Source organism: Rhinichthys klamathensis, unplaced genomic scaffold (genome assembly GCF_029890125.1).
Source record: "Rhinichthys klamathensis goyatoka isolate OS25496 unplaced genomic scaffold, OSU_Roscu_1.1 h1tg000192l_1, whole genome shotgun sequence".
NCBI lineage: Eukaryota > Metazoa > Chordata > Actinopteri > Cypriniformes > Leuciscidae > Rhinichthys > Rhinichthys klamathensis.
Window position 1 is genome coordinate 4,913,662 of NW_026606718.1, and position 25,877 is coordinate 4,939,538.

Genomic DNA, 25,877 nt, shown 5'->3' on the forward strand with positions numbered 1-25,877 from the left:
TTCCACAGGAAGCTAACTAATGGAGAGATTTTGATAAACAGCCGTCCTGCTCAGGCCAATGATGCTGTTACCACGGATTCATGCATCACTGCTTTTCATTGCTTGCACACAAGCCATAATATGCAGATAGCCATTGAGAAATTAATGATGCTGCATGGCTGAATTGGTCTGGGCTTTCCTGTTTATCTCTTCAGGCCTTCAAACCAGCCATTTTCTTAATAATCAATCATTAAAATGCCACAGGTATTAGTTAGCATGAGCTCATATGGCTCCTTCTGGTCTTTTTCACGAGCGATAAACTGTAATTACAGTCTTGCATAATTAAAAAACAACAGGATATTCAGATCACAATATAAAAAGTGAGGTGTATGTACAACTTTATCCCATGTGTCCTATAAGAAATATACTGTACATGTCTGAGAGGAAACTGGCAAATATCCGAACACTGCAACCATAATTCATTCATTCCCCATTGCATGCTGGGAAGAGGGGAAGTGGGACTGAAAGACACAAAACTATTTTTCAATGTTGGCTTGTTTGAACTCAAACAAAAGCAGCTCACCTGCTGTGTTCCTGAACTTTGTGAGTGGTTGGAACGTCCTGTAAGGAAATAAAACAAAAAAGAATCAAATCTTTGTCTTTTTTTGTGCATTTATTTAATGGAAAGTATCCTCACAGTACGACAGATGTCAGTTCCAAAAAAAAAATTTTTTTTTTTTTTTTTTACAACACAATCTCATGCCGAATGACTTAACTGTGATTAATGGTCATATTGTCTGTATACAGATGTTTCCTGTGACCTGTACTACCAAGCTGAAAGAATCACAAAGTGAACATTATTGTATTGTATTCTGATTGAATGAGATTTTCAAATGGTGGCTTGTGGTGTTGTGGCTTTTGTTAATGAATCTCAAAGGATTCATAAAATTATTGCCAAACCCAGAGCCAACCAAACAAATGACCAACTCCATGTCACTTGAGTCTGTGTACATATATTTTGACGAGGTACATTGTGTTTATTGAGCTGAACTTCTTCAAAACTCCAGAGAGCTGCGAGTATGAAGTTAGCAATATAAACAAATTACATTTTCCAATCTATTTTTTTACTGTCATAGTATTATAAGACTGTCTGATTAATATCTGCCAACACTTTATTTTGATGCTCTCCAACAGACATTCTCCTGACTATAAGTAACTACATGTCAACTAGCAGTCATTAGAGTATTAGTAGACTGTCTGCTTAATATCTGCTAACACTTTATTTTTATGGTCCCCAACATACATTCTCCTGACTATAAGTAACTATAAAACTACATGTCAACTAGCAGTCATAGAGTATTAGTAGACTGTCTGCTTAATATATGCTAACACTTTATTTTTATGGTCCCCAACAGAGATTCTCCTGACTATAAGTAACTTTGCAACTACATGTCAATTTATACTACTAACCCTAGATTATCGTAACCGTACCTTCAGACTGACGGCAGAAGACATGGACACTATAGCTGCTTTCATTGGCCAAGGACTGTCCAGAGGCATCCAATCACAGTTCGTTTTGTTCAGCATCATGTTTTGTGAAAATGTAAAGTCATTGGCTGCATCCAAAATCACATACTTCCCAGGTATAAGGTAGGCATAAAACAGTATGTGATTAAAGAATATGTCCGAATTCACAGTACTCATAACAGAGTAGGCAAAAAGTACCCGGATGACCTACTCTGAAGTGTGCATATGATGGACACTTTACTATTCCATGAGGCCACGGGAGAGGATTTATGAATGGTAGTGAAGTGACGTAACTGACGCAGGGTAGATTCTCTGAAGTTCTCAGAGTTCAAAGTGCAGGTCTGTGGGCCTTGTCTTGGACAAAGATCGTGAGCTGACTTACCGAATTAAAAACCTGACTTACCGAATTAAAAAAAGTCTATAGCCAGCAGCCTTGTACATCTAAACAACAAACTTTTCAAAAATATGTGGTCTTTTGTTGAACTGCACCAGCTGTTGTTACAGACCACAACAAATAAAAGAGAGTAATGTGTGCTTGCTGTCTAACATGTTGTTCATGAATTTTGATGAATCTCAAATGTTTGATATTTGTCTTGGATTCTGTACGGAGGATTAATTCATTTATTTTTAAAATCAATGTGAACATTTTTGTTTTTGTGTGGTATGCTTGACCCTATAAGATCATGAAAATATCTCATGAAACTACAAGGGCATTGACTGTTTATACAGTTAACAAATGGGTTTTTGCCTCCTCCTGGGAGTTTCAAACATTTGTTTTGCTTTTCCTGTTTTCACGAATGATCTTTTATGATTTAAAACATAAACAATGGAGACCTATTTTAATGATATATTTTAAAGGTTTGTGACGTTCAGCCCCATCTGACCGAAATATTACCCAAAGCTCAAAATACTCAATACTCCCTGATCTTTATCAGGATGTTATTTTCTTTTTTCTTTTCTCAGAATGACATTCTCACAAAAATAGACATGAGAAATAATATCGAAAGAGGCTGTGAACTTTTTGAACACCTGAATATTTCCGTTTCATGTGATAACCTTAGGTGATAACATCAGTTTCCACATTTTATAGATAACATTTGTTTTTCATGTTGCATCACCTGACTTAGTTGAAAACATTTGGGGAATTCTCTTTGGTAACGAGATTTGAAGTTTTTACTATTTTATACCAAGACTTTTATAAGCCCTACAATAGATTCCTTTAAATGTTTATACGTGCACTTGTGTGCAAATGTTCGTTAAACTTATTTTTTTTTACTTTAAAATGAAAGTCAATTTTTCTTATAAAACTTATATTTTTAACATTTAACTCCCTCACACGTGGTTTCACTTTGCATTGCAGCATGTCTTTCAAAAAACAGTTTCTGTTGGCAGAGCTTCCATCTGTTTTGACCATTACTATAACTGCCTCACAGAGAATGTGACCTTAGAAATTGACCATAAATTAAAATGGCAATGTCTACTATAGCCCCCCCTGTGGCAACACTGGGAACTCAAAGCATTCTTGCTTTGCATTATAAATCACATTCTGACACATTTCAGAACACGAGAACGCATGGAATTGAGAGCTAGTTTCAGGTCAACAGCAACAAACACATAAATCCTGTAACTGTGGCTGCGTACTTGCTTTGATCTGATGTTTTTGCTGTCCTAAACCGTCTTTAGTGTTCACCAAGACCTTCATACTTCAGGAACAATGAAAACAATAAATAAAAAGGAAAGATCATTTAAACAAACTTTAAATGTTGGCTTGCCTGAATGTTTAGAAAAGCATTAAAGGTTTGTATGTGTGATGCAGTATATCTTAGGGTAACACTTTAGAATACGGTTCCTTCGTTAATGAATAACTACACAAGAACCAATGAGTAACACAATATTAACAATCTAGTAACTATTATTAACTAACAAGAAACTCTGATTAACGAACTAGTAAGTAATAGCGCACAGATGAAAGTGGTAGTTCACTATTAACTAATCAATAACTACTATTTTTTAATGCTTCCCAGAGAACTACTGAAACAGTGTATTAACAATCTAGTAACTATTAACTGAAAATAAACTCTGATTAACGAATTAGTAAGTAATAGCGCACAGATGAAAGTGGTACTTCACTATTAACTTATCAATAACTACTATTTTTTTAATGCTTCCCAGAGAACTACTGAAAAAGTTTCATAATTCATGCAAAACTAATCAATAACCAATGCAGGACAAATGACTAGCACTACATTAACATTTAGCCTACCTCCCAAAAAATCTCCTAGCTCATATATATATATACACTCACCGGCCAGTTTATTAGGTACACCTGTCCAACTGCTCGTTAACACTTAATTTCTAAGCAGCCAATCACATGGCGGCAACTCAGTGCATTTAGGCATGTAGACATGGTCAAGACAATCTCCTGCAGTTCAAACCGAGCATCAGTATGGGGAAGAAAGTTGATTTGAGTGACTTTGAACGTGGCATGATTGTTGGTGCCAGAAGGGCTGGTCTGAGTATTTCAGAAACTGCTAATCTACTGGGATTTTCACGCACAACCATCTCTAGGGTTTACAGAGAATGGTCCGAAAAAGAAAAAACATCCAGTGAGCGGCAGTTCTGTGGGCGGAAATGCCTTGTTGATGCCAGAGGTCAGAGGAGAATGGCCAGACTGGTTCGAGCTGATAGAAGGGCAACAGTGACTGAAATAACCACTCGTTACAACCGAGGTATGCAGCAAAGCATTTGTGAAGCCACAACACGCACAACCTTGAGGCGGATGGGCTACAACAGCAGAAGACTCCACCGGGTACCACTCATCTCCACTACAAATAGGAAAAAGAGGCTACAATTTGCAAGAGCTCACCAAAATTGAACAGTTGAAGACTGGAAAAATGTTGCCTGGTCTGATGAGTCTCGATTTCTGTTGAGACATTCAGATGTTAGAGTCAGAATTTGGCGTAAACAGAATGAGAACATGGAACCATCATGCCTTGTTACCACTGTGCAGGCTGGTGGTGGTGGTGTAATGGTGTGGGGGGTGTTTTCCTGGCACACTTTAGGCCCCTTAGTGCCAATTGGGCATCGTTTAAATGCCACGGCCTACCTGAGCATTGTTTCTGACCATGTCCATCCCTTTATGGCCACCATGTACCCATCCTCTGATGGCTACTTCCACCATGTCACAAAGCTCTAATCATTTCAAATTGGTTTCTTGAACATGACAATGAGTTCACTGTACTAAAATGGCCTCCACAGTCACCAGATCTCAACCCAATAGAGCATCTTTGGGATGTGGTGGAACGGGAGATTCGCATCATGGATGTGCAGCCGACAAATCTGCGGCAACTGTGTGATGCCATCATGTCAATATGGACCAAACTCCCTGAGGAATGCTTCCAGCACCTTGTTGAATCTATGCCACGAAGAATTGAGGCAGTTCTGAAGGCAAAAGGGGGTCCAACCCGTTACTAGCATGGGGTACCTAATAAAGTGGCCGGTGAGTGTATATATATATATATGTGTGTGTGTCTGTGTGTGTGTCTGTGTGCATATCTTGTGAGTGATTAGAAGATTCTACACTTCATGTGTAGACTCAATTGTTACATACTTCTAAAGAAATTTTTCCAAAAGTTTATTTAAAAGTTCACCAAATATCTCAAACGCTTGAAATGACTTTTGTGTTTGGTTGCACAAATCATGACTAGATCACGTAGTAACACTTGAGTCATTACTAGTTAGTTCCCATGATCTTCACTTTAGAATACGGATCCAAATAATTAGTAATTCCCATAGAAGTATGAAGTAGCACTTTCATCTGTGCGCTATTACTTACTAATCCGTTAATCAGAGTTTCTTTTTAGTTAATAGTAGTTAGATTGTTAATAAACTTTTTCAGTAGTTCTCTGGGAAGCATTAAAAAATAGTAGTTATTGATTAGTTAATAGTGAACTACCACTTTCATCTGTGCACTATTACTTACTAGTTCGTTAATCGGGGTTTCTTGTTAGTTAATAATAGTTACTAGATTGTTAATATTGTGTTACTCATTGGTTCTTGTGTAGTTATTCATTAACGAAGGAACCGTATTGTAAAGTGTTACCTATCTTAGTTTATTTGGTCTTAGAAGCACATGTTTGATGAGAAATGTTTATATTGAAATCTCCTTGTTTGACTTCTTGAGCACAGTTTGAGACATTAGCTATGTTTCCATTGGCTATTTTTTCATGCAAATTTGGGGTTATTGCATAAATAAAGCTGAATGGAAACACCAAGGTGCACATACATTCGGAAAATGCGCATTAAAAAAAGTATGCGCTCAATTGAGGTAAATAAAACGACATGCGCATATTCAACGATGGAAACACATTTACCGAATAAATCCCTTTATACGCAACAAAAACACTCATGTGACTTTGGCTCAACGGAGGATGTGATTGGATAACTAGACTAACCAGTGAACCGACTGCATTGCACAGCATCTCAAATGTTGCTTGGGTCATTCTGGAATGCTTGTTCTCTTGAACACATGGAAACAGTGCTTTATTTGCAAATGATTTATGCAATATTCCAAGATCTATTGAGATCTCTTCTGTAACTCTCTAGACACAAGTGCATTGCTATCAAGGAGAAACAGTTGAGAGATGTTTTTATTTTCATTTCTTATGGGAACCTTTTCTTTTTTGAGATATTGAGGGTATATAACATAATAATAAAATAATGTTTTTTGATTTATTTTGGCATGTGGTCAGTATGTAAAACAACTTTACTGATAAAAAAAAATCTGTTGAATTGTTTCAACTGTATAAAGAGCACAGTGTGCCTCAGTGCATCCCTAGACATTTGGGGCCTGTGGTATTCTTTTTGTGGAAGTTTGAAAAACTTGTATTTACTGTACATCTGAGAGGAAAAGTTCATCCTCCAAGCATATTATAAGATAGTACTGCCTTTGTTTCCTTGTAAGTGACGAAAGATACTTGGGAATTCTGAATTTTCCAAAATACACCATTTCACCTAAAACCTTTGGGACTTTTTTTCAGTGGAAGTGGGTTTTAAAATATGTTTTTGATGAGACAACAGAATACCATTTGAAGTCCTCCAGAAAGGTCAGTCGGCTGCATGAATATTCCCATGCTTTCAGGGTTTGTAGTGAATTCAACTTTTTGACTTGAAAAATGAATCATTGATGTACGTCTCATTTAAGAATCAACTTTGTTTAAATTTACAGATAGTGGTTGAAATGGGTACTGTAGTTCAAATTCAAATATTGGAGAGAATTGATTCCCCCTCCTCTTCAAACTTGATGCTCACGTTGGTTGCCAGTTTGAGGACACGCAACTGGAACAAGCGCAATTGACAATGGAAAGCGACTAGCCTTACACTGTTGATGTGTTGATTTATCCGTGTTTTAATATATCTCTGGTCATAAAGCATTTTAAATGGATGCTGAGGTTTTTTAGGTCTGGTAGAATCTGCGATCTCTTACAGTTACCCAGTTCGTTTGCTGGCTTCTATGGCTACAATACACTGTGTTTCCCGCCAAATGGCAACCCGGGTGTCGAAATACTATTGGGTGAAGTGGCAGTGGGCTGGATCACACAGACCAAAACAAAAATAGACATTCAGACACAGAATGCGCATTTCAAAGTTGAACAACTGGCTGTATAGCATTGTTTTTCGGAGAAACAAGTATGTGAACTTAGCATGTTTCCTAAACATCTGCAAATGTATTATGGTATTTTTATGCTTTAGTACTGTCAAAAAAACATTTCTTGAAAAGTTTCTCCTAAATAAGAAATGTTTGAGTTCATATTGAGATTTTTGACACTTTTGAGTCCAGACATTTTGGCAAATCTGAGCACAGTCTGAGACATTGTTGAGATCTCTTCTGAATGTCTAGAAGAGACACATGTGAGTCAAGTCACCTTCATTTACATAGCGCTTTATACACTACAGATTGTTTCAAAGCCGCGCAGTGATAACAGGAAAATGATGCATTTCGACTGTTGTTCAGCTGAAGTCAGTTCAGTGTTGATTCAGTTCTATTGTAAAGAATATCAATTGTTAAGTTGAGGCCTTTTTCTGGAACTTTTTCTTGACTGTTTCTGTTGAATCTTCAATTTAGAACATGTTTAGGATAATGATCGTGTTGTTTTTCTCAAGTTTGTGACTTTTGCAGCTGGCGAGTCATCCTGTCTTGATATGCTGATACGTTTTGATTCTATCACACAGGGTAAGGTTCCTCCTGCAGACGTTGGAGCCTGTGTGGTGAGAAAGCTGACTTCTCTCAAATATGTCGGCTGAGAATTTAGGTCGCATTAAACCTCAGCGCTTGCCTTCTTTCCTTTACTGAAAATGGATCATGTGGGTAAAACTGCTTTAGTCATTTCCTGCCTGAACTTTGTGTAGCTTGTCAGAAAATCAACATCTACTCTTGCCCACATATGTCAGATATTACAGTGATAATAAGAGTCATATAGCATACTGTACAATTTGTTTTGCATCAAGATAAGAAGTTGTTCTATTTTTACATCACTTAAAACATGTCAGAAGGTCACAAACTACGGAAGCCTGTTTCCGCCTGTATATATCGAGAGGCAGAGGCAGGCTGAATAAAAATAAATTCATAATCTCTGTATTACATAATAGCCTACATTACATACATAGTCTCCAATGCCATCTCTCTCATGTTCGTCCATCCTCGGGATGCTGCTGTTCTTCTTCACGCGATCCCCCCCCCCCCCCCTCCCCCTCCCCAAACTACTTCAGCGGAAATCCCACCCTGCAGCCGATTCTAAAGATTTGATTGGTCATGTGAATCATTGCCTTCACCAAACACTGATCCCTAAACCTACCCGTAACCTTAACCAATGAAATGGTTTGAAAAACCCATGAAAGCTGCAGGGCGGGATTTCCGCTTAACTGGTTTGCGCCCAGTGGGATTTTATTTATTTTTTTATATATAGAAAGATTATAAATACGGGAGAAATACGGGAAAATATTTAAACGGGATTAATCTAAACCCTATCTGTGAAACCGGGCCTATATGTCTTAGTGTTTCTTTAAATATTGCAGTGTGACAATATCTTGCAATAGGACATATTTCTTGTAATTGCGACTTTATTTCCTGTAGTTATTAAAAAAGAAATTCAGAATTGTTTACATTAAAGAGTTTATATCTCACAGCTAAACCTTTATATCTCACAGTGTGGCTGTATTTTAAACTTTATTTTACTTTATTTTACTCTGTGGTAAAAATGAGCTCCCATAATGACCTGCTTTTTTCTGGTTTCTTCTTATCTTTGTAGTTGTTGTCCTGTCAAAACCACTGATGTCTTTTAAAGATCTGTGAACTCTTGCAGCTGTCTACTGAGTTACATGACTTCATTGCTTGCACGGTCTTCATTTAAAGTCCTCTCAAGACTCAAGAACAAAGAAACAAACTGGAAATTTGTGTTCAGGTACATGCTAATGACTTGAGTAATGACGGCCACTTTCATGGTTGAGGTTTGTTTATTGGCTCCAGGTAATCTGTTTTTTGGAGATCATTCATTGTGTGGTTTTCTTGTGAAGGATGCATATTCATATCCAGTCTCTTTTTCTAATATTTCACACCGATCTCATGAAGACTGACTGATGAAGAAAAAGAGATTTACAAATGAGCACATACAGTTTGATCTGCTTGCAGCAGTAAATCAGAAGTGCTGGGTTTCCTTCCTGATTTCAATTCTCCATTTTTTTTCTGTTGAAAATATTTGTCGACTGTCACTTTGTCTAATTGTGTATTTGTCTAATTGACACACCAAACCGACGATCGGCCATCGGGCAATATCTGGCCATTTTTGAGCGTAGGCCGATGTAGTTTTTCCGGTGTTCCGCACCGTTGGCTCCAGTCGGACGCCGTCAGGTTTTTTTTGGGCTTATTCAGCATATACTGTAGACCGTCGGTGAGAGAGAGAACTCTGATTGGCTGTTCAGCTAGTGAATTAACTGAATGCACACAAAAATAGAAATATATTCCAATTTTGTAATAGTGCCAGGAAAGGCTAGGTAGAAAAATAGAGAAGAAACAAAAGAGAAGGAAGAAAAATTGCGCAAGGAGTCACAGTCAGGGAGGGTTGTGAAATTGATTGGTTATCTCTTTCTTCTATTTTTTTCTTTAGTTTTAAGTGGTCAAACAGGCCTGGGAGGATACGAGTTCCTTTTGTGTTGATGGCAGTTGTTGAGTTTGGTTTGGACGTGACCATTCATCCACCTTCTTGTGATGGTATCTGAATCCTCACTCAGCTCTGCAGTAAACGTCTTTCGACTCATTTAATTCCTTTTATAGTCAAACACAATCTAATTATCTGACAGAAAAGCTTGATGTGTTACTGACCTGCTGCTATTTAGGGAACTGTGAGATGCACACAGTGGGTTAGATGTCATCTTATATCGAACCCGTGAAAAGTCTAATGAGCTATGAGAAGTTATGTGTGTGTGTGCATGGTGCACTTCCAGGCAGTATGTAAAGGTTTTGACACTTAGACAGAAACATGTGGTTTAAGTAGTATTGACTTTTACCAGGCAGGCACTGGCGCAAGCTCTTTCATTATGTCGTAGGCTTTCCCAGAATAGAATAGTAATACTGAAGCAAAACATGTGCAGTCCCTGGATAGACTGTAATGGATCACCTATATTGTTGGGATTAACAATAATTATTAAATGATTTAATTTAAAAGTACATTTTAATTTTTTTCTGAATATTTTTAAATGCCCAGCACCCCCCAATTTGTGATGATCCCCTTGGGATATTATAATCTTTATTATATGGATCCCAATATAAAAACTGTTTATGACATAATTCAAATCTCTCACCCTGTATGTTCAATATTGATAGGGCCTAAACAAGCACTCTAAGTGCCTCAGGATGAAAGTGTATATATTGCATGTCCATCACTCTATATTTTCTGAAAGCATACTAGCATTTTTCATTCTGTGGTGAGGTCAGCTACTGACACGTTTGTAAGAGTCTTGAGAGTACAGGGGAAGTACACAAATGCCAGCAGGCAGTTGCAGAAGACAATGATGGAAAATTATGATATCTGAAGCGAGTGATGGAAAAACAGAGGTGGGTGCGATGATGGATGACTATGGAAGGGGTGATGGAGAGTGCTGTGTTTATACAGTATGTGAAGAGGAATTCAGGCATTTTGGGGTTATCTATAGTAATGCCAATAAGCATGCTAACGTGCAAATTTCCAGTTTTTGATTCCAGATTAAAATGCGTGTTTGAGCTGTTTTAACTGAAAGCAACTTCCACTAACATATTCAAATATATCAGTGCTATTATTTTGCCTCAAGATGCACACCTATGTTTTTTTCTAAGGCATGTTTATAAAAGCTACTTAAATATTCGAATTGAATTAAGGCCTAATCCTGGCTTAATCTAAACCCTGTCTGTGAAACCGGGCCTATATGTCTTAGTTTTTCTTTAAATATTGCAGTGTGACAATATCTTGCAATAGGACATATTTCTTGTAATTGCGACTTTATTTCCTGTAGTTATTAAAAAAGAAATTCAGAATTGTTTACATTAAAGAGTTTATATCTCACAGCTAAACCTTTTTATCTCACAGTGTGGCTGTATTTTAAACTTTATTTGACTTTATTTTACTCTGTGGTTAAAATGAGCTCCCTTTTTTTCTTGTAATTTTGGCTTTATTTCCTGTAGTTATGATGAATTATTTTTTTCAGAAATGCGAGTTTATATTTCACAGTGTGACTGTATTTTAAACGTCACCTTTTTAAATTATTTTTTACTCTCTCTGTGGTAAAAATGAGCTCCCATAATGACCTGCTTTTTTCTAGTTTCTTCTTATCTTTGTAGTTGTTGTCCTGTCAAAACCACTGATGTCTTTTAAAGATCTGTGAACTCTTGCAGCTGTCTACTCAGTTACATGACTTCATTGCTTGCATGGTCTTCATTTAAAGTCCTCTCAAGACTCAAGAACAAAGAAACAAACTGGAAATTTGTGTTCAGGTACATGCTAATGACTTGAGTAATGACGACCACTTTCATGGTTGAGGTTTGTTTATTGGCTCCAGGTAATCTGTTTTTTGGAGATCATTCATTGTGTGGTTTTCTCATGAAATATGCATGTTCATATCCAGTTTTCATAGTTAATTAGTCAAGATATGTCTAACAATGCCCACACTTTCAGAGCAGCTCATTTCCTCTTGTGAAAATGCTGAAACCTCAAAAGAAGAGAGAGTAGATGTTTAAAGTAGGTCATACATAAATAACGTTTTTTGTGGGTTGTCTCAGTGAAAAACGATGATTAATTTGTATATATTTAAATATATGAATGTGGTACTCACAAAAACAGTTTTACTAGTGGCAACTCTTTTCAGTACACTGCTTATGTGAAGTGATTTCCTTTACAGTCTGTGCACTTCACTATTGTTTCACACACTGATGAACAGATCTGATGTCGCCACATTCTGCCCTTTCTAAATTTGCACACCAAATACCTGAAACTCAAGTAGCGGATAAATAAATAAATAAATAAATAAATAAAGTAACAAAACGCTGTAGAGGAGTAAAACGTTGCAGCTGTTAACCTCATGGGTCTGAGAGAGGGCTTTATTTCTTCTTATTTGATTCTCTCATGTAAGTGATCTTTGTGCTCAGGTTTTTATATTAATAATTCAACAAAATATGGAAATTCTATCACTCCAATGTTATGTATGACTTTCTTTCTTCCATAGAGCACAAGTTATTTAGCAGATTATAATGTTACAATACAAAACATTTCTATTTAAAATAATTCTGTCATGAAAACTCTGAGTGTTCAGCATGGTAATGGATATGGCAATGTTAATATGTTTGGTCTTGGTGGAATAGATCTGCTACACTGCTGTTGTTGTTGGTTATTTTTGCTGCTGCTGCAGAGCAAATACGGGACTTGCTACTGCTAATACACACACGACACACTGCTGTGAGCAAGTAAGGTGCTGCTGCTGTACAATATAGCATACATGAATTACCCGTAGAAGATCTATACAAGTGGAGCTGGGGAAGGTGGAGGGTTTCTGAAAGCGCGCTGCAAACTGCTACAGCAAACGCTGACCAAGTATTTGGTATTTGAAAGTTGAGCAGTGAGCTCATTGGCTACTGATACAGCAGGAACCAATCAGCTGGGGCCTATAGAGAATTATGTGATTTTGAGGTAAGGACCTATCAGCCTGAGCCATCTAGAGTTTCATGACAAAATTTTGTATTTATTTAACTTTCCATCAAAGAATTTTCAAAGCTAATTTTCAAAGAATTTTCAAAGCTAATTTTCACACCTTGAGTACGGTGAGGGAATTTGTCATTTTATGATTGGTCAGTTTGAATGTCTCACATTGGGTTTCAGTCACATGGTCAAGGAAGAAATAAAAGAAGATTGTAACTGTTGCTCTTTTTCTTTGGCTCTTCTTTTCTCTGGGCTTTTCTTTTCTTCTCTTTCTTCTTGGGGGCTTTGCTTTGCTCTATGGCTTCCATCTCTCTTTCTGTCTACTCTTTCTCTCCCTCTCTCTTGCTCACTCTCTCTCTCTTTCTATCTATCTCTCTCAGGTAACATTTTACATACATGCTGGGTACAATTTATAGTATATGATTTCATCATATCATACATCTATTTTGTAACTATTTCGAGTGTAACCAAATACTGTTATAAATGATGTGCTAACTAGTTTTAAATCGGTATTGACTTTGAAGTGCTACCTATTGCAATACAATATAGTCACACTATAGCAAATCTCTCCCCCATATTTTGCTATTCTAATTGTGCTACTTGTTCCGTCATTGGTTTTTAGTAGCAGTGGGTAGTAAAAGACAAAAAAATGCAGTTTTACACCATCATACTGATAACATTTCTTTCGTCATTCGGCAATCCTGCAGTCGAAGGAACTGCACTGTAGGGAAACCAACCTTACAGTAGTTTGTTTTGTTGTTAATTTTTTGAACCACTACTGAACCACTACAAATTAACCACTACTGATTACATATAATTTGCATTTTTACATGTTTCCGGCCGCACTCGCCTCCAAATAAACGGTCTTTGGAGAGCAGCTCACATTCGCACAAACACAAATGTCGCTTTGTGTTTGAAAGGTTTGGGTGGTTAATCCAAAAGACACTTCAACATCACAGTCCAACTGGCTTCTTCTCTCAGACATCAGTCATTGCTTGATTTGTGGCCCACAGTGCTGGAGGACCATATGAGGTCTCAGGGACATGTAGGGGAATGCGATGGGGTGTGTTTGCAGAGGTGTTTTGACAACGAGTGATCGCTGACGAGTGATGACATCCAGAGCTGGCGGTACTGGGTGGTAATTTATGTGCTCGAAGACGTGAAAACCTACCGTGAATTGTTTGACACATCAGTGACAGGGTCATTAGCATCACTCATGGCTTACTAATGTTTTATACCATAATCGGTGGATGAAAGGCCACAGACAGCCGCCAATGAATGTGCTGATCTATCATGGCACAAATCGCTTTTTGCAGTTGATTTTTGGCTCCTTCAGCATCCAGGACACTTTGTACTTCAGCGTATCAGGTGTCAGTGTTGTTGAGTCTCAACCTGTCTGTGATGATGGAATATAAACGATGACATCATCACACAGCGCTGCAGCTGTGGAACATGACGAAGATTTCCCGTAAACACAGAACAGTAGCAGTTCTTGCCAGTAATAGAAACTATGCATGTCTCGTTCTCAGATCTACTGGTTTCGTGCACTGTATCTGGGATCAGATTTATTATCAATGTTGGAAACCGTTTTCCTGCTTAATAATTTTTCATAACCTGTGATAATTCTTTCGGGATTTTTTTGATGAATAAAAGGTTAAAAAAAGGTGCTCTATGTAGCTTTTCTTCTAAAATGAATCTTTTTTTTATTGCCTGTGTGTGAAGGGGTTGTAATCACACATTACAATGATCCACTTGTCGGGTTTTGCTATTACCTCTGAAGGCCAATATTCATGTTAATATGTGAAGTCTCCGGGTCGAATTTACCGCGAAATCTAACGGATGTGACGTGCATGCTTCTGATTCTGATCGACTCAGGACGAAAACACGGATCAACATCGGCAGAGCTTTTGAATTATTAGTAAACTCTAATGAAATACTAAATGAGACATGAAATGAATACAAAAGACTGTTCCAGGATAAGAAAAAGTAGGTGCTTTAGGATGTATACTTGTTTTATGTACTAGATCTACTGTCTAACGTTATTCATCCCACTACTATCATATTATTTATAAAAAAACATTTCCAGACACGTTCAGTACAGTAATGTTACTTCCTACTGTCTTACTGTTACACTGACATTGTTCAGTCTAGTTCACCGTTTTCATTATCATATTATACATTCACCTATGTTGACATTGCTGATTGTGAAAGATACACGAATAGTTAGTGAAATGCCTTATGCTAGATAGCATCACATGTCGGCTAAATGCAGTCAATGTAACGTTATCATGGTACGAGCATGGAGCATTAGTTCAACGTCAAGCTGATAAAAGTAGCTTATTATTGTAACGTTGCAGTGGGAGTTTACATGAGTTTCCAGCATGTTGTGTGATGCTTTCGCCGTTGCGTTGAAAGTCTCCGTGTGGCCGGTAGTGAATGCTCGCTCCTGAGATCGCACACGCACATAAGCACGAGCGCTCTTGTTTCAATCTGAAACATCACCACTAGAGGCCGCTAAAAAATACATAGAGCACCTTAAAAAAAAAAAAAAGAACAGCATTTATTTAAAATATAAATACACTACCATTCAAAAGTTTAGGGTCAGTAATTTTTTTTTTTTTTTTAAGAAATTAATACTTTTATTAGTCATGTGTTAAATTAATAAAAAGTGATAGTAAAGATTTATATTGTTAGAAACGCACTATATATACTGTGTGTGTGTATATATATATATATATATATTAGTGCATTTCTAGTTAAATGTCATCCCCTTTTAAAGTTTATAAGTGTGAAGCTTTGCATAGCCTTGAGTTAAAAGGGGCCTTAACTCAGGGTCAATTAAAGGTTTTAACTCAGGGTTAAGCATGTATGAGTAGTCACAGGTGTTGCCTGAAGCGCTTATCTGATAAGTGCAAATTTGTCCTGACAAAATGCATCCAGTAGTCATTCACACAGACAAATGCTGGCACCTTTAGGAGATCTGGCTGAATATAATGAAGCCTTGAAGCAAGATGTTGTCGCGCTAAGAGGAAGGACTGATACTTTAGTGTCTCTAATCTTGTTTTTTTTCATCAGCACCAAAGCCACATATGGGGAAATCAAGTTAATTGGCAAGATTTTATCATCTTAAAAACAATCTCCTCTTCTTTGGCAAGAAAAGAAAAAGTCAACGTTTGCACATGTGTTCAGAAGGCCACTATCATTTAGATTGTCTAAACGTGATTTTCCTGACATTGATGGTTAGGGCCGGTGTGGTGAAGTGCTGAGTCTCAGCGAACTGATGAGTCCCAGCTTAGGACGCCAGAATGCCTGATCTAAAGCTGTTCTCGCGATTCTTAATGTAATCAAACTTTAACTCATGTAATAATGTTTTATTTTTATCCTGATTATTTATATAGTTAAAGTGAAAGAAATTGAATTTTTAGGTATGTTTTGCGACATTGTTAATTGTTATTAAGCACTAAGGCATAATATAATTGTTTTTTTAATTACAAGAAGCATGTCATAATTAATTCTTAAACAGAATTATGCTTGTATCATATTTGTTATCGAAGTTTTTATAGATGGTGAAAAAAACGTTACTTCTAATCATTTCGGATTGCTGTATGCTCTGCTACTAAGCTAACTAAAATACACTAAGAACGAGAAATGTTTAATTTCACAATATATGGCTTCGGTTATATACTAGGCTATATGGAACATAAGTTAAAATACATTAATGGTCATTATAACGTAGTTCAAACGACTTATATAATAAAGTGATATCTGATTTGTAACCAGGCACTAAAGCGATTACCCATAAAACGTGCTTTGAACCAATCGGTTCAAATTGCTTGGGTCCTAAACTGGGACTCATCCTTCTTTTACTGTCTATGGACTGACCTATGCTTACTGTTTATGCATAGGCATATAGGCACGTCCATGGAGGGCCCATGTTACAATGAGGAGAAATAAATAGTCTTATTATTTCACTCTAATGCTAAAACTATGTAACACAATTACTTTATAAATTAATACAATTTAAAAATCGTAATTTTAACATAAATGGTCACCCTTTACGTCTGTCTGTGGGTTTTGCTCATATTTAAAGGGATAGCATAGTTCACCCCAAAATGAAAATTCTGTCAGTATTTACTCACCCTCATGTTGTTCCAACCCCGTAAGACTTTCGTTCATCTTCGGAACACAAATTAAGATATTTGTGATTAAATCTGAGAGCTGGATCACTCCTCCATAGGCTTCTTAAGGGATTGAAACTGGCCGGCCCAGAAAAGTTTTTAAAGACATCGTTAAAATAGTCCGAGTGACTACAGTGACTCAATCTTAAGTTTATCAAGCGACAAGAATACTTTTTGTGATTAGAGGCCTATGGAGGAGTGATCCATCTCTCAGATTTAATCAAAAATATCTTCATTTGTGTTCCGAAGATGAACGAAAGTCTTACGGGGTTGGAACAACATGAGGTGAGTCATTACTGACAGAATGTTCATTTTGGGGTGAACTAACCCTTTAACCAATGAGAAGTATTAGAAAGAGCTTGTGACCAAATCTCGTAACTCCATTGGCTCCTCAAACTGTCCGTCAAACCTCATACCTCCGCCCCATCTCAAGAAGTGTCACAAGCCGTTAGGAGCATCTCTGCTTATTTACGATACCGGGGTAAATAAAGAAAGGTTTATTTGAATAAGTACAGCGTTTTCTTTACTTAATATAGGCTATATAAAAGGTCATCTTTTATGTATTTGAGTAGCGGTGAAGAGCGTCTTGCGTCCTAACAGCAAAAATAGCCTGTGCGTATAGCGCTTCATTATAATGTGAGATTTTGGCCGAATGACAGAAAAAAAGAAAAGAAAAAAAAAAACAGACAAAAACGACCGGCCACATAGCTTCACTAATCTTCATAATCTTTAAGCTGATGAAAATGTGATGTCTAGGTCTAGTTCTAATGAACGACATTCACTGGACAAATGTCAATCGTAAGGGGGCAGAAAGAGGTGTCAGACAGTCATTCAGTGATAAACTCCTATACGGCAGAGTTGAAAAACTTTATGATTTAAATTCGGAATAAATTATACACAGAAAGTGAATAAAGCACCAATACTAGACTAATAAGCACTTTTACTTTCCATAAATCAATTGATCTTTAATTTAATATTGAAGTAGGCTAATTGAGTTACAATAAGGTCTCATTTGTTAACATTAATGTATTGACTGACTAACAATGAGCAATTTGTTACAGTATTGATTAATCTTTGTTAATAAAAATAGTCATTCATAGTTTGTTCATGTTAATTCACAGTGCATTAGCTAAGGTTGAGAAATACAACTTTTGATTTTAATAATGTATTAGTAAATGCTGAAATTAACAAACTAAGATTAATAAATGCTGTAGAAATATTGTTCACTCTTAGTTCATGTTAACTAAAGTGTGAAACCTTATTGTAAAGTGTTACCTAATATTTTAATATATAATAATACATTTCAGTTAACAGTGTAATCAATACTGTTTAAAAAAAAATAAAGATAACAATAAAACTTTCAGTATTGGTTTCAGGAGATAAGAGTTTATTCAGAATTCAAATCTTGATATTTTCATAATGAATGTGTATGTGAGGGGTTAACATTTAGTTTGGGGTAATCTGAATTAACAGTAACTCTTTTCTATTTCCAGCATCATGAATGTTGTGCTCTCAGAGAAGGTGTATTTATTAGAAGAGTTTGAAATTTATATGTAAATTTAATTAAAGAACGAGATGTCAGAATCCGAAACATGACGTGATCTTCCTTTTTTTAAAATGAAAAACAGGAAATGGATCACTTTCACAAGCTTTGGATGTAAAAAAACAAGTTCTGTGCCAAAAGGTGAACGGCTACCATTTAGCATCTGACTGACGTTTTTCTTTTTTTACATCCTACGCAGCAATTAAATTAATATCTGGTAAGATTGTGGGAATCGGAGCTCTCTTGGGAACAGTGGAATGGGACGCTCCCCCATTTCCTCTCATCTACAGCCATAGTGTCAGATTGAGAGGAAGATTTACAGGAACAAATATGCCAGCAGTCGTGTATTTCCAGAACACAGCCTTAATCACAAAACTCTTAAATATTTATTGCAGGAAATGTGGAACTGAGAATAACACAGTCGTTCAGAGAAGGGATGTTGTGCTTCTCCTCGCGGTTTCAGTGAAAACTTGTTTTGTCTTGAAATCATGTCCTTTTGACAGTTCCAGACACTATGCTACAAAAAATCTTTGCTTTGTCTTGTTTTCAGCATCTACTCCCTGAAATCATATGGTTATTATTATACACAGTGCTGTTATTGTGTGTTTGTTTTTTTAATACGAAATAATTTGTAGACTACAATAGTCTGAGACTTTTGCCAACTTCAGCATGGGAAAATAAGGGACACTCCATTTCCCCATATCACATATACCATTTGAAATGGAAAGAAATTACTGGCGACAGGTGACGAGTGACCACACAAAAATAACATGGTACAGTCACAGTGTGTGTCTGCAGGCTATAAAGATGAAATGCAAAAATCTTTCATTTTTCACAAAAAAACTTCATTTGGTAAATTTTAAAACTTAAGTGTCAGACACCATTATGCACACATCAATTTGGCTTTCATAGGCAAAAACTCTATAGGCAAATTATAATACTAGAGAATTGTGACTGTAAATCAAGTCAATATATACATATATTGTAATGAATTGTCCTGTGACATGACTTATTTCTATGGCACATTTAAAAGCTATTTGATTCCTAACAGATTTGACACTTCATTATATCTAAAAAATTAGACTTGGCACTCATTTTACAAGTCCAACAATCACAATTTGTTTTCCATTCTGATCTGTCATTTTAATCTTTGACATTGGGGTTTCAATTAAATGCTAAAGTGTTCTCAGCTGTTTGGGTGCAAGGCACGATTGGATATAATACTGGATGCAATTATGTTCCTGTATAATATGTGACTGTTGGCAACCCTAGAAAGGAGGTCTTGCGAGTGTTTTGTTTATCCCCTACTGTTCTAATCTCTCTCTCTCTCTCTCTCCCCTACTCAGATCTGTGGCTTCGTGAACGCTATTAGTCCGGTTGGGAATGATCAGCAGAATCTAATGGCTTTCCGCTTCTCTGCATTTAACCCCATCTTGGATCCCTGGATCTTCATCATCTTCCGTAAGGCGGTCTTTAACCACTTACGGGAATTATTGCACTGCTGCTTCCCCAGAGATGCGGTGAAGACCACAGCTCAAAGCTCTCTGTCCTTCCCCCTGGAGGCTGGAAACGTCAAACAAAGCTCCAGCATCAAGAGCCAGATCTACCGCAGCCTCCCTCAGTGAGGTCTTGATGATGAACGACACTGCGTATATATGACTGTGCACTGAGATATATCATGACCATGAGACTTGGAAAGCCTGGAAAGTCTGACCGGTACTAGAAGCATATATGAGCATTGACAGTAGAGGACCTGTCAAAATTGATGACGTTTCATGATGGAGAGGAAATATTTTGTAAATATGTGAACTAATGGCCATTGCTAAACAGGCCCTTCCGTGCATGTGGACCGCAGAATTTGGGTGACAAAGATGTGAATGCACAAATAACCAATGTTCATTTGGGGAACTGGCACTTACCACAAACCACACACATGTAGAAAACAGACTGTCCACTTATGCTTTCGTTTACCAATTATCACCAACCATGGGACATTTGAACCTTTTAAAATCGACACACGGAAATTGCAGTGTTAAAGGTGAACTAAGTAACTTTTTTACCTTAACCGAACAGCTTTGGAGTCATTGTAATGTTTATATTACTGATTTCGTGTTGAATGGTGGTCGTCTCGCACCCCCCTGGTGCCTGTGAGCCGCAAAACCACCCTTGCAACTTTGGGCCTCAGTGTTAGGAAGTATCGTGTGATATCAGGTCTCGCGAGGTAACGAATTGCTTTACGGCAAAAAACAGATCTGATAAAATTCTGATAAAATGAGCATCAAACAGAAATAACCCGGCGCCGTATACATGTGGTGTTCGAGGCGCACATACAATACAGACTGCCGACAGTTAAACAGGGTGCGCGCAGCTCTTAAAGGGGCCATGCCTTATTTCCACTCGTTACAGCGTCCATCCTACTGAACAGGTACCGGTGTACAGGGGGAGGGGATCCGGCCGTGAGTGCGAGCCATCTCTGCGTGAGTGCTATTCACGACAGTACAAGTACTCCACAGCGACTCTAGGGGTCGCTGTTTGACAAAAGCGGAATTCCTACTTAGTGCTGCTTTAAAGATGTACAGTGTGACTAGAATGTTACAGGAAGTTGTTTAGCAGCAGATAACCAGTCATAAACTAAAAAGAGTTTGTCTCTTTAAATATGAATGCCCTTTGCTTTGTACAGTCACATGTATACAGTTTGTACAGTTTCATTCGCTTGGTCTGAATTCAGAATCTGAGGAGAGCAGTTAAAGCAATCACATTAACTAAAGTCATAAACCTATTTCCACAGAAGTTAAATAAACACTTTATTCATTATTATTAATTAATTTTTTTATTCAGATGAGCTCATTAGCCCATGGTTTAGAAATGTACAGTTTAAAAAATGTCAGAACCCTAACAAGGAACGGTAACATAACAGGTTAACTCTTTCAGTTGTGAAAAGACCATTTGGTACGAACTCATACTAGTCATAATACCTAAATAGCTTTTTAGGGATTGATGTGTTGTAGAAATGTGCATTTTTGTGAAAAATGAAAAATTACATTTCACTTCCATGGCGGTACATAAGAATGGATAGTTTAATTTAACTGTAATAACTTAATGTAAATAATAAAAACAAATAAAAGGCATTTGAGCTGCGTTCTGTCCAGGCGAGATATGACAGTTTCCAGCAACAATCAGAAGATATCTGAGGTTTAATGAAAAGCTGTGTGGTACAGGAGTTTGGACCAATAAGATTGCACCGTGTACGGGGCTATACCCAGCTGCCAAAACTGAAACCAAGCGATCAGGGTTGGGTAAAACCTACTTTACGGAAGAGATTTGATTTCTTCGCTTTAGCACATCATCTGGTTAGTACAAGGTGTTAGAGGAAAGGCTTCTGTGTAGTGTAAAAATACATTTGAACATATAGTATGTTTACAATTCAGCTGATGTAGAAAGTTCAAACAATCATTACACAATGCATGTCTGCTTTCATACCCACTCTCGAAGCTACTGATATCACCTTAAATGTTTCATTCAAAAACATGTTTCATTCTTTAAAATACATTTGCTTTTACCATATTGGTCATTGTAAAGAAGCATTTATAAACTGTGTTTGAAGTTATCTGCAGATAAAGACTTGATATTGGTCTAGACAGCAGTCTCATTATATGCTTTACAGGGCCACTGTTCAGGAAATATTTAATCTGAAGAGGTTACTGCGGAACTGTCCCACCTCAAGGCCTTCGGGTTAACCCCAGTAGACATTTGGGGCCAATTTAAGTGGGATAACTTATATTATTTATAATTACTAGCCCTTAGCCTTACCCTAAAGTGCTACTTTATTTCAACCCTGTTACAGCCTTTTTTTTTAAAAAGTGTCATTTTTTTATCATTTCAAAAAAATTACTCTTCCATATTCTGGTAATATACCTCAGTTTTGTTGTGGCTTTAAATAAATTGCATGATTTGTATTACACTGAGGAAAAATAATAATAACCCATGATTATTATTTTGTTTTAGCCCTGTTACAGAGTTAAAATGTGTAATAATAGCCTTAAGCAAATATCACTGAACAACACCACATTATTTGCAATGCTTTATGCCAAGAGTAATATTTTTATCCAGGAACAGTTGAACTATTCTAATCACTTGTTCTTTTTTTTTTTTTTTTAAGGGATATATTGCAGCGTAACAGGGTTGAACATGTGCAGGAAGAAAGACAAATCAGAAATTATTCTCAGAAAATACAAATAATTGAGCAAAACTACAGTATGTAGTGAAAGCATGACATTTTAAAAAAGTGACATTTTGTTTTGTTTTGTTTTTCTATAAAAAACGAATGGTGTTGAACGGGAACGTTCAAATTGTCTGAATTCAAATCACTTCAAAATAGAATTGTTTCATTATAAACATGTTTGAATTACAGACTAAACCTAATAAATAATGTGAATAAATGGAGTATCTTGTCAAAGGATCACATTTTTCCTGAGAGTGACCCTCTAACAGTGTGTGTAATGTTCTGGAGGATATAGGAAGCTCAATCAACTATACCTCTTTGTATAATCTGTATAGTCAGTGGCGGTTCTAGAGGGGGGGCCAGGGGGGCCCGTGCCCCTGTGACAAAAAGCTTGGCCCCCCTTGTGGCCCCCCTAAATGTGGAGTTTGAAATAATTTTTACAAAACTGTTTTTTTGCTATCGTATGCGTATTATTTTTTATTTTTCTATCTTTGTGGATTTGCATTTTCACGTGACAATTCGCATCACATTCGCGGGAATCGCGGCAGAATAACGTCTGTCTCCTGCACGCGAGAGAGGAGAGAAGAAAGTTGGTAAATGTCAGTTCAGTTGTAAGTTAATTCTTTATGTGCGTATGGGGTGTGCGATGTGTATTGTCTATTATGATATTGTAATCATTGCTTTAACTATGTACGAGGCACTGTGAGCTGACATAGCATTTGTCTATCGTCCTTTCACTGCTATGTGCAGTTCATAGGTAGGCTATATGTCCCCAAATTATTTTTGTCTTATATTTATATCATATTATGTTCTTATATTAGAATATCGCATCAGCAAGAGTGCCGTTTTCCCGTGCACAATTGCAACTGTGATATTTATGTTATACAACAGTTAAATTAACAATAAGTTAACATTGGGAGTTACTTTTTAGACACAATATTGTCAATATTGTTTGTTTTCCCTTTATTTCGCCGACTAGAATTTCATAATGAAACCGTAGTGAGTCTCAATGCAACACAGCAATGATTTATTGACTGAAATCCGCGTTTTGAACGAATCACTTGCTTCTTTCCCGAATAAATCAGCCGTTTGAACAAATCGTTTGAATGAATGAATCCCTCTTACAGGGACTTGCCGCCGCCTACTGGCGGTTTTAGTTTCATATTTAAAGTATCCTTTAATTAAAACGTTAAAATTAGAAATAATTGCATTTTTAAATATTGATTTTAAAAAAATCTCATAGCTTTATTTATGCAATTGTAAATGGAGTGTAAATATATTAATGCCACTTCTGTGTCACCTCTGCACTGCAAAGATGGATTTTGATTGAATTAATTAATTTGACTGGTAACAGTGGTACTGTATAATTATTGCATAATTAAGTATTATTGTATAAATAAGTATAATTACTGTATAATTTGAATGTTAGTATTTGACATAAAAGGTGATGCATAACTCTAAATAAGTTTAGAAAAAATGTCCATAGGTGAAAATGCCCCTGGAAATCAATTTAAGGTGGCAAATATTGCCCCTTAATTAAAAAATGTATTGCTGTCACTGCTGTGAACGGACCACTGCATAGAATATGAAAAATATTAATATCTTCGTGAGTCAGCTGTCAACAACAGGCCTAAACCAGCCATGGCACCAGCACAAAAACACAATCAGTAAAATATTATCTAATTATTAACAAAATGTTGAAAATATTGAAATATATTTTTGTCAATATTGCACACCCCTAATGTACGGTATTAATTTTGATTTCTTTAGGTCTTAAAAAGCCTTAAATTTGACTTTAAAAAGTGTGCAGGAACCCTGTAAACGGTTAGACATATCAAGTCAGTTATTTTCAGTAAATGAATTAGCTTCTTGGTCCCCATTGCTTTTGCTCTATAGTTCTCAAAATGAAGAGAAAGAAGGACATCATGTCTATTACAGTTACTGTGACTAATACTGAATATGTAATGCAAATGTAAAAATATAATGGAAATGCAAATACATTGTTGAATGATTATAAACACGGTATTATGCCTGTTAATGCCTGCAGCAGTGCAGAAAATGATATGACAACAATAAGGTCTAAATGTAACTGGCCCCTCTAACAGTACAACTGGCCCCAGCTTGGCCCCCCCAGTTGAAATGGGCTAGAACCGCCACTGTGTATAGTGGCTGTGTAAATTCACGTCTAACGTTCGCTAAAAGCGTGCAGTGTCTGGCATGCATGATGTGAATCTGATGCTCTGTAATGATGTGATGTTTTGTGTATTTATGTTTCTTTGCACAGTGTTGTACAGTCGATTCTGCTTCGTGCACATTGGGTTTGTTCATGCAGTGTTGACTCAAGCTAGAAACAATGGACACTTAGTAAAGAACACAACACCCTGTCCAAACAAACATTTGTCTTTGTCGGTTTCTTCAGGCTGTTATTGGGATAATCATTATAACATTTTATATAAAAAAATAAAAAAATACATAGATTGGTGCACATTTTTGAGGTTTATAAAGAAATGATACATGACCTCTAATACAAGCACTTTTTTGTTTTCATATCACAAGAATAATGCTGAAAAATATTGAAATGTCAAAATAAAACCAAACCTGATCTTACATTATTGGCCTAAAATTTTTCAAATAGCAAGGCAAAGATATTGAAGATATGATTTTTTATGAAAAAAAAAATGTAATAGATGAGAACAAAATGGATATAGGACAAAAGCATAATGTTATCATACAGTTCAAACTACTTCCATTCATTTACTTTCATCCAGTTGTTCAAACTACTTTGTGCAATACATATTTAAGGTAATTTAAAGTTGACATGAAACTGACATATTAAGTGAAATGGCGTATCGAACAATAAAAAACTTATGTTGCCTTGATTTTATCCATCGTTTTTGATTGGACTGTGGAAAATGGGAATACCAGAATTGGCTTAACTGTGGCATGGCTTCACAAACGCCATAAGGTGTGAGGGCAAAAGATTTCCACACCAGGTTTAATTTGGTCGCACAGATTCGCCATGTTGAAAGCTGTTTGGTTAGAAAGTGACTTCTGTGGGACCAGTGCTTCGTTATTGACAATAGACAATGATCTATGACTGGACCATAGGCTCATTTTACAACTCCCCCAGTTAAACTGCTGAGTTTTACCGTTTTTGAATCCATTCAGCCGATCTCCGGTTCTGGTGGTACCACTTTTAGCATAGCTTA

At 36.7% G+C, this 25,877-nt stretch overlaps 1 protein-coding gene across 1 annotated transcript in view; it reads left to right on the top strand.

The window, feature by feature from the left end:
* ptgir (prostaglandin I2 receptor) overlaps nucleotides 1-20,088 on the top strand; it is a 28,684-nt gene extending 8,596 nt beyond the window's left edge. Inside the window, exon 3 of the mRNA XM_056262519.1 lies at nucleotides 19,793-20,088. Coding sequence (XP_056118494.1) covers nucleotides 19,793-20,071 — 279 coding nt within the window. The 3' untranslated portion in view covers nucleotides 20,072-20,088. The remainder of the gene's footprint in view (nucleotides 1-19,792) is intronic.
* Nucleotides 20,089-25,877: the final 5,789 nt, after the last annotated feature.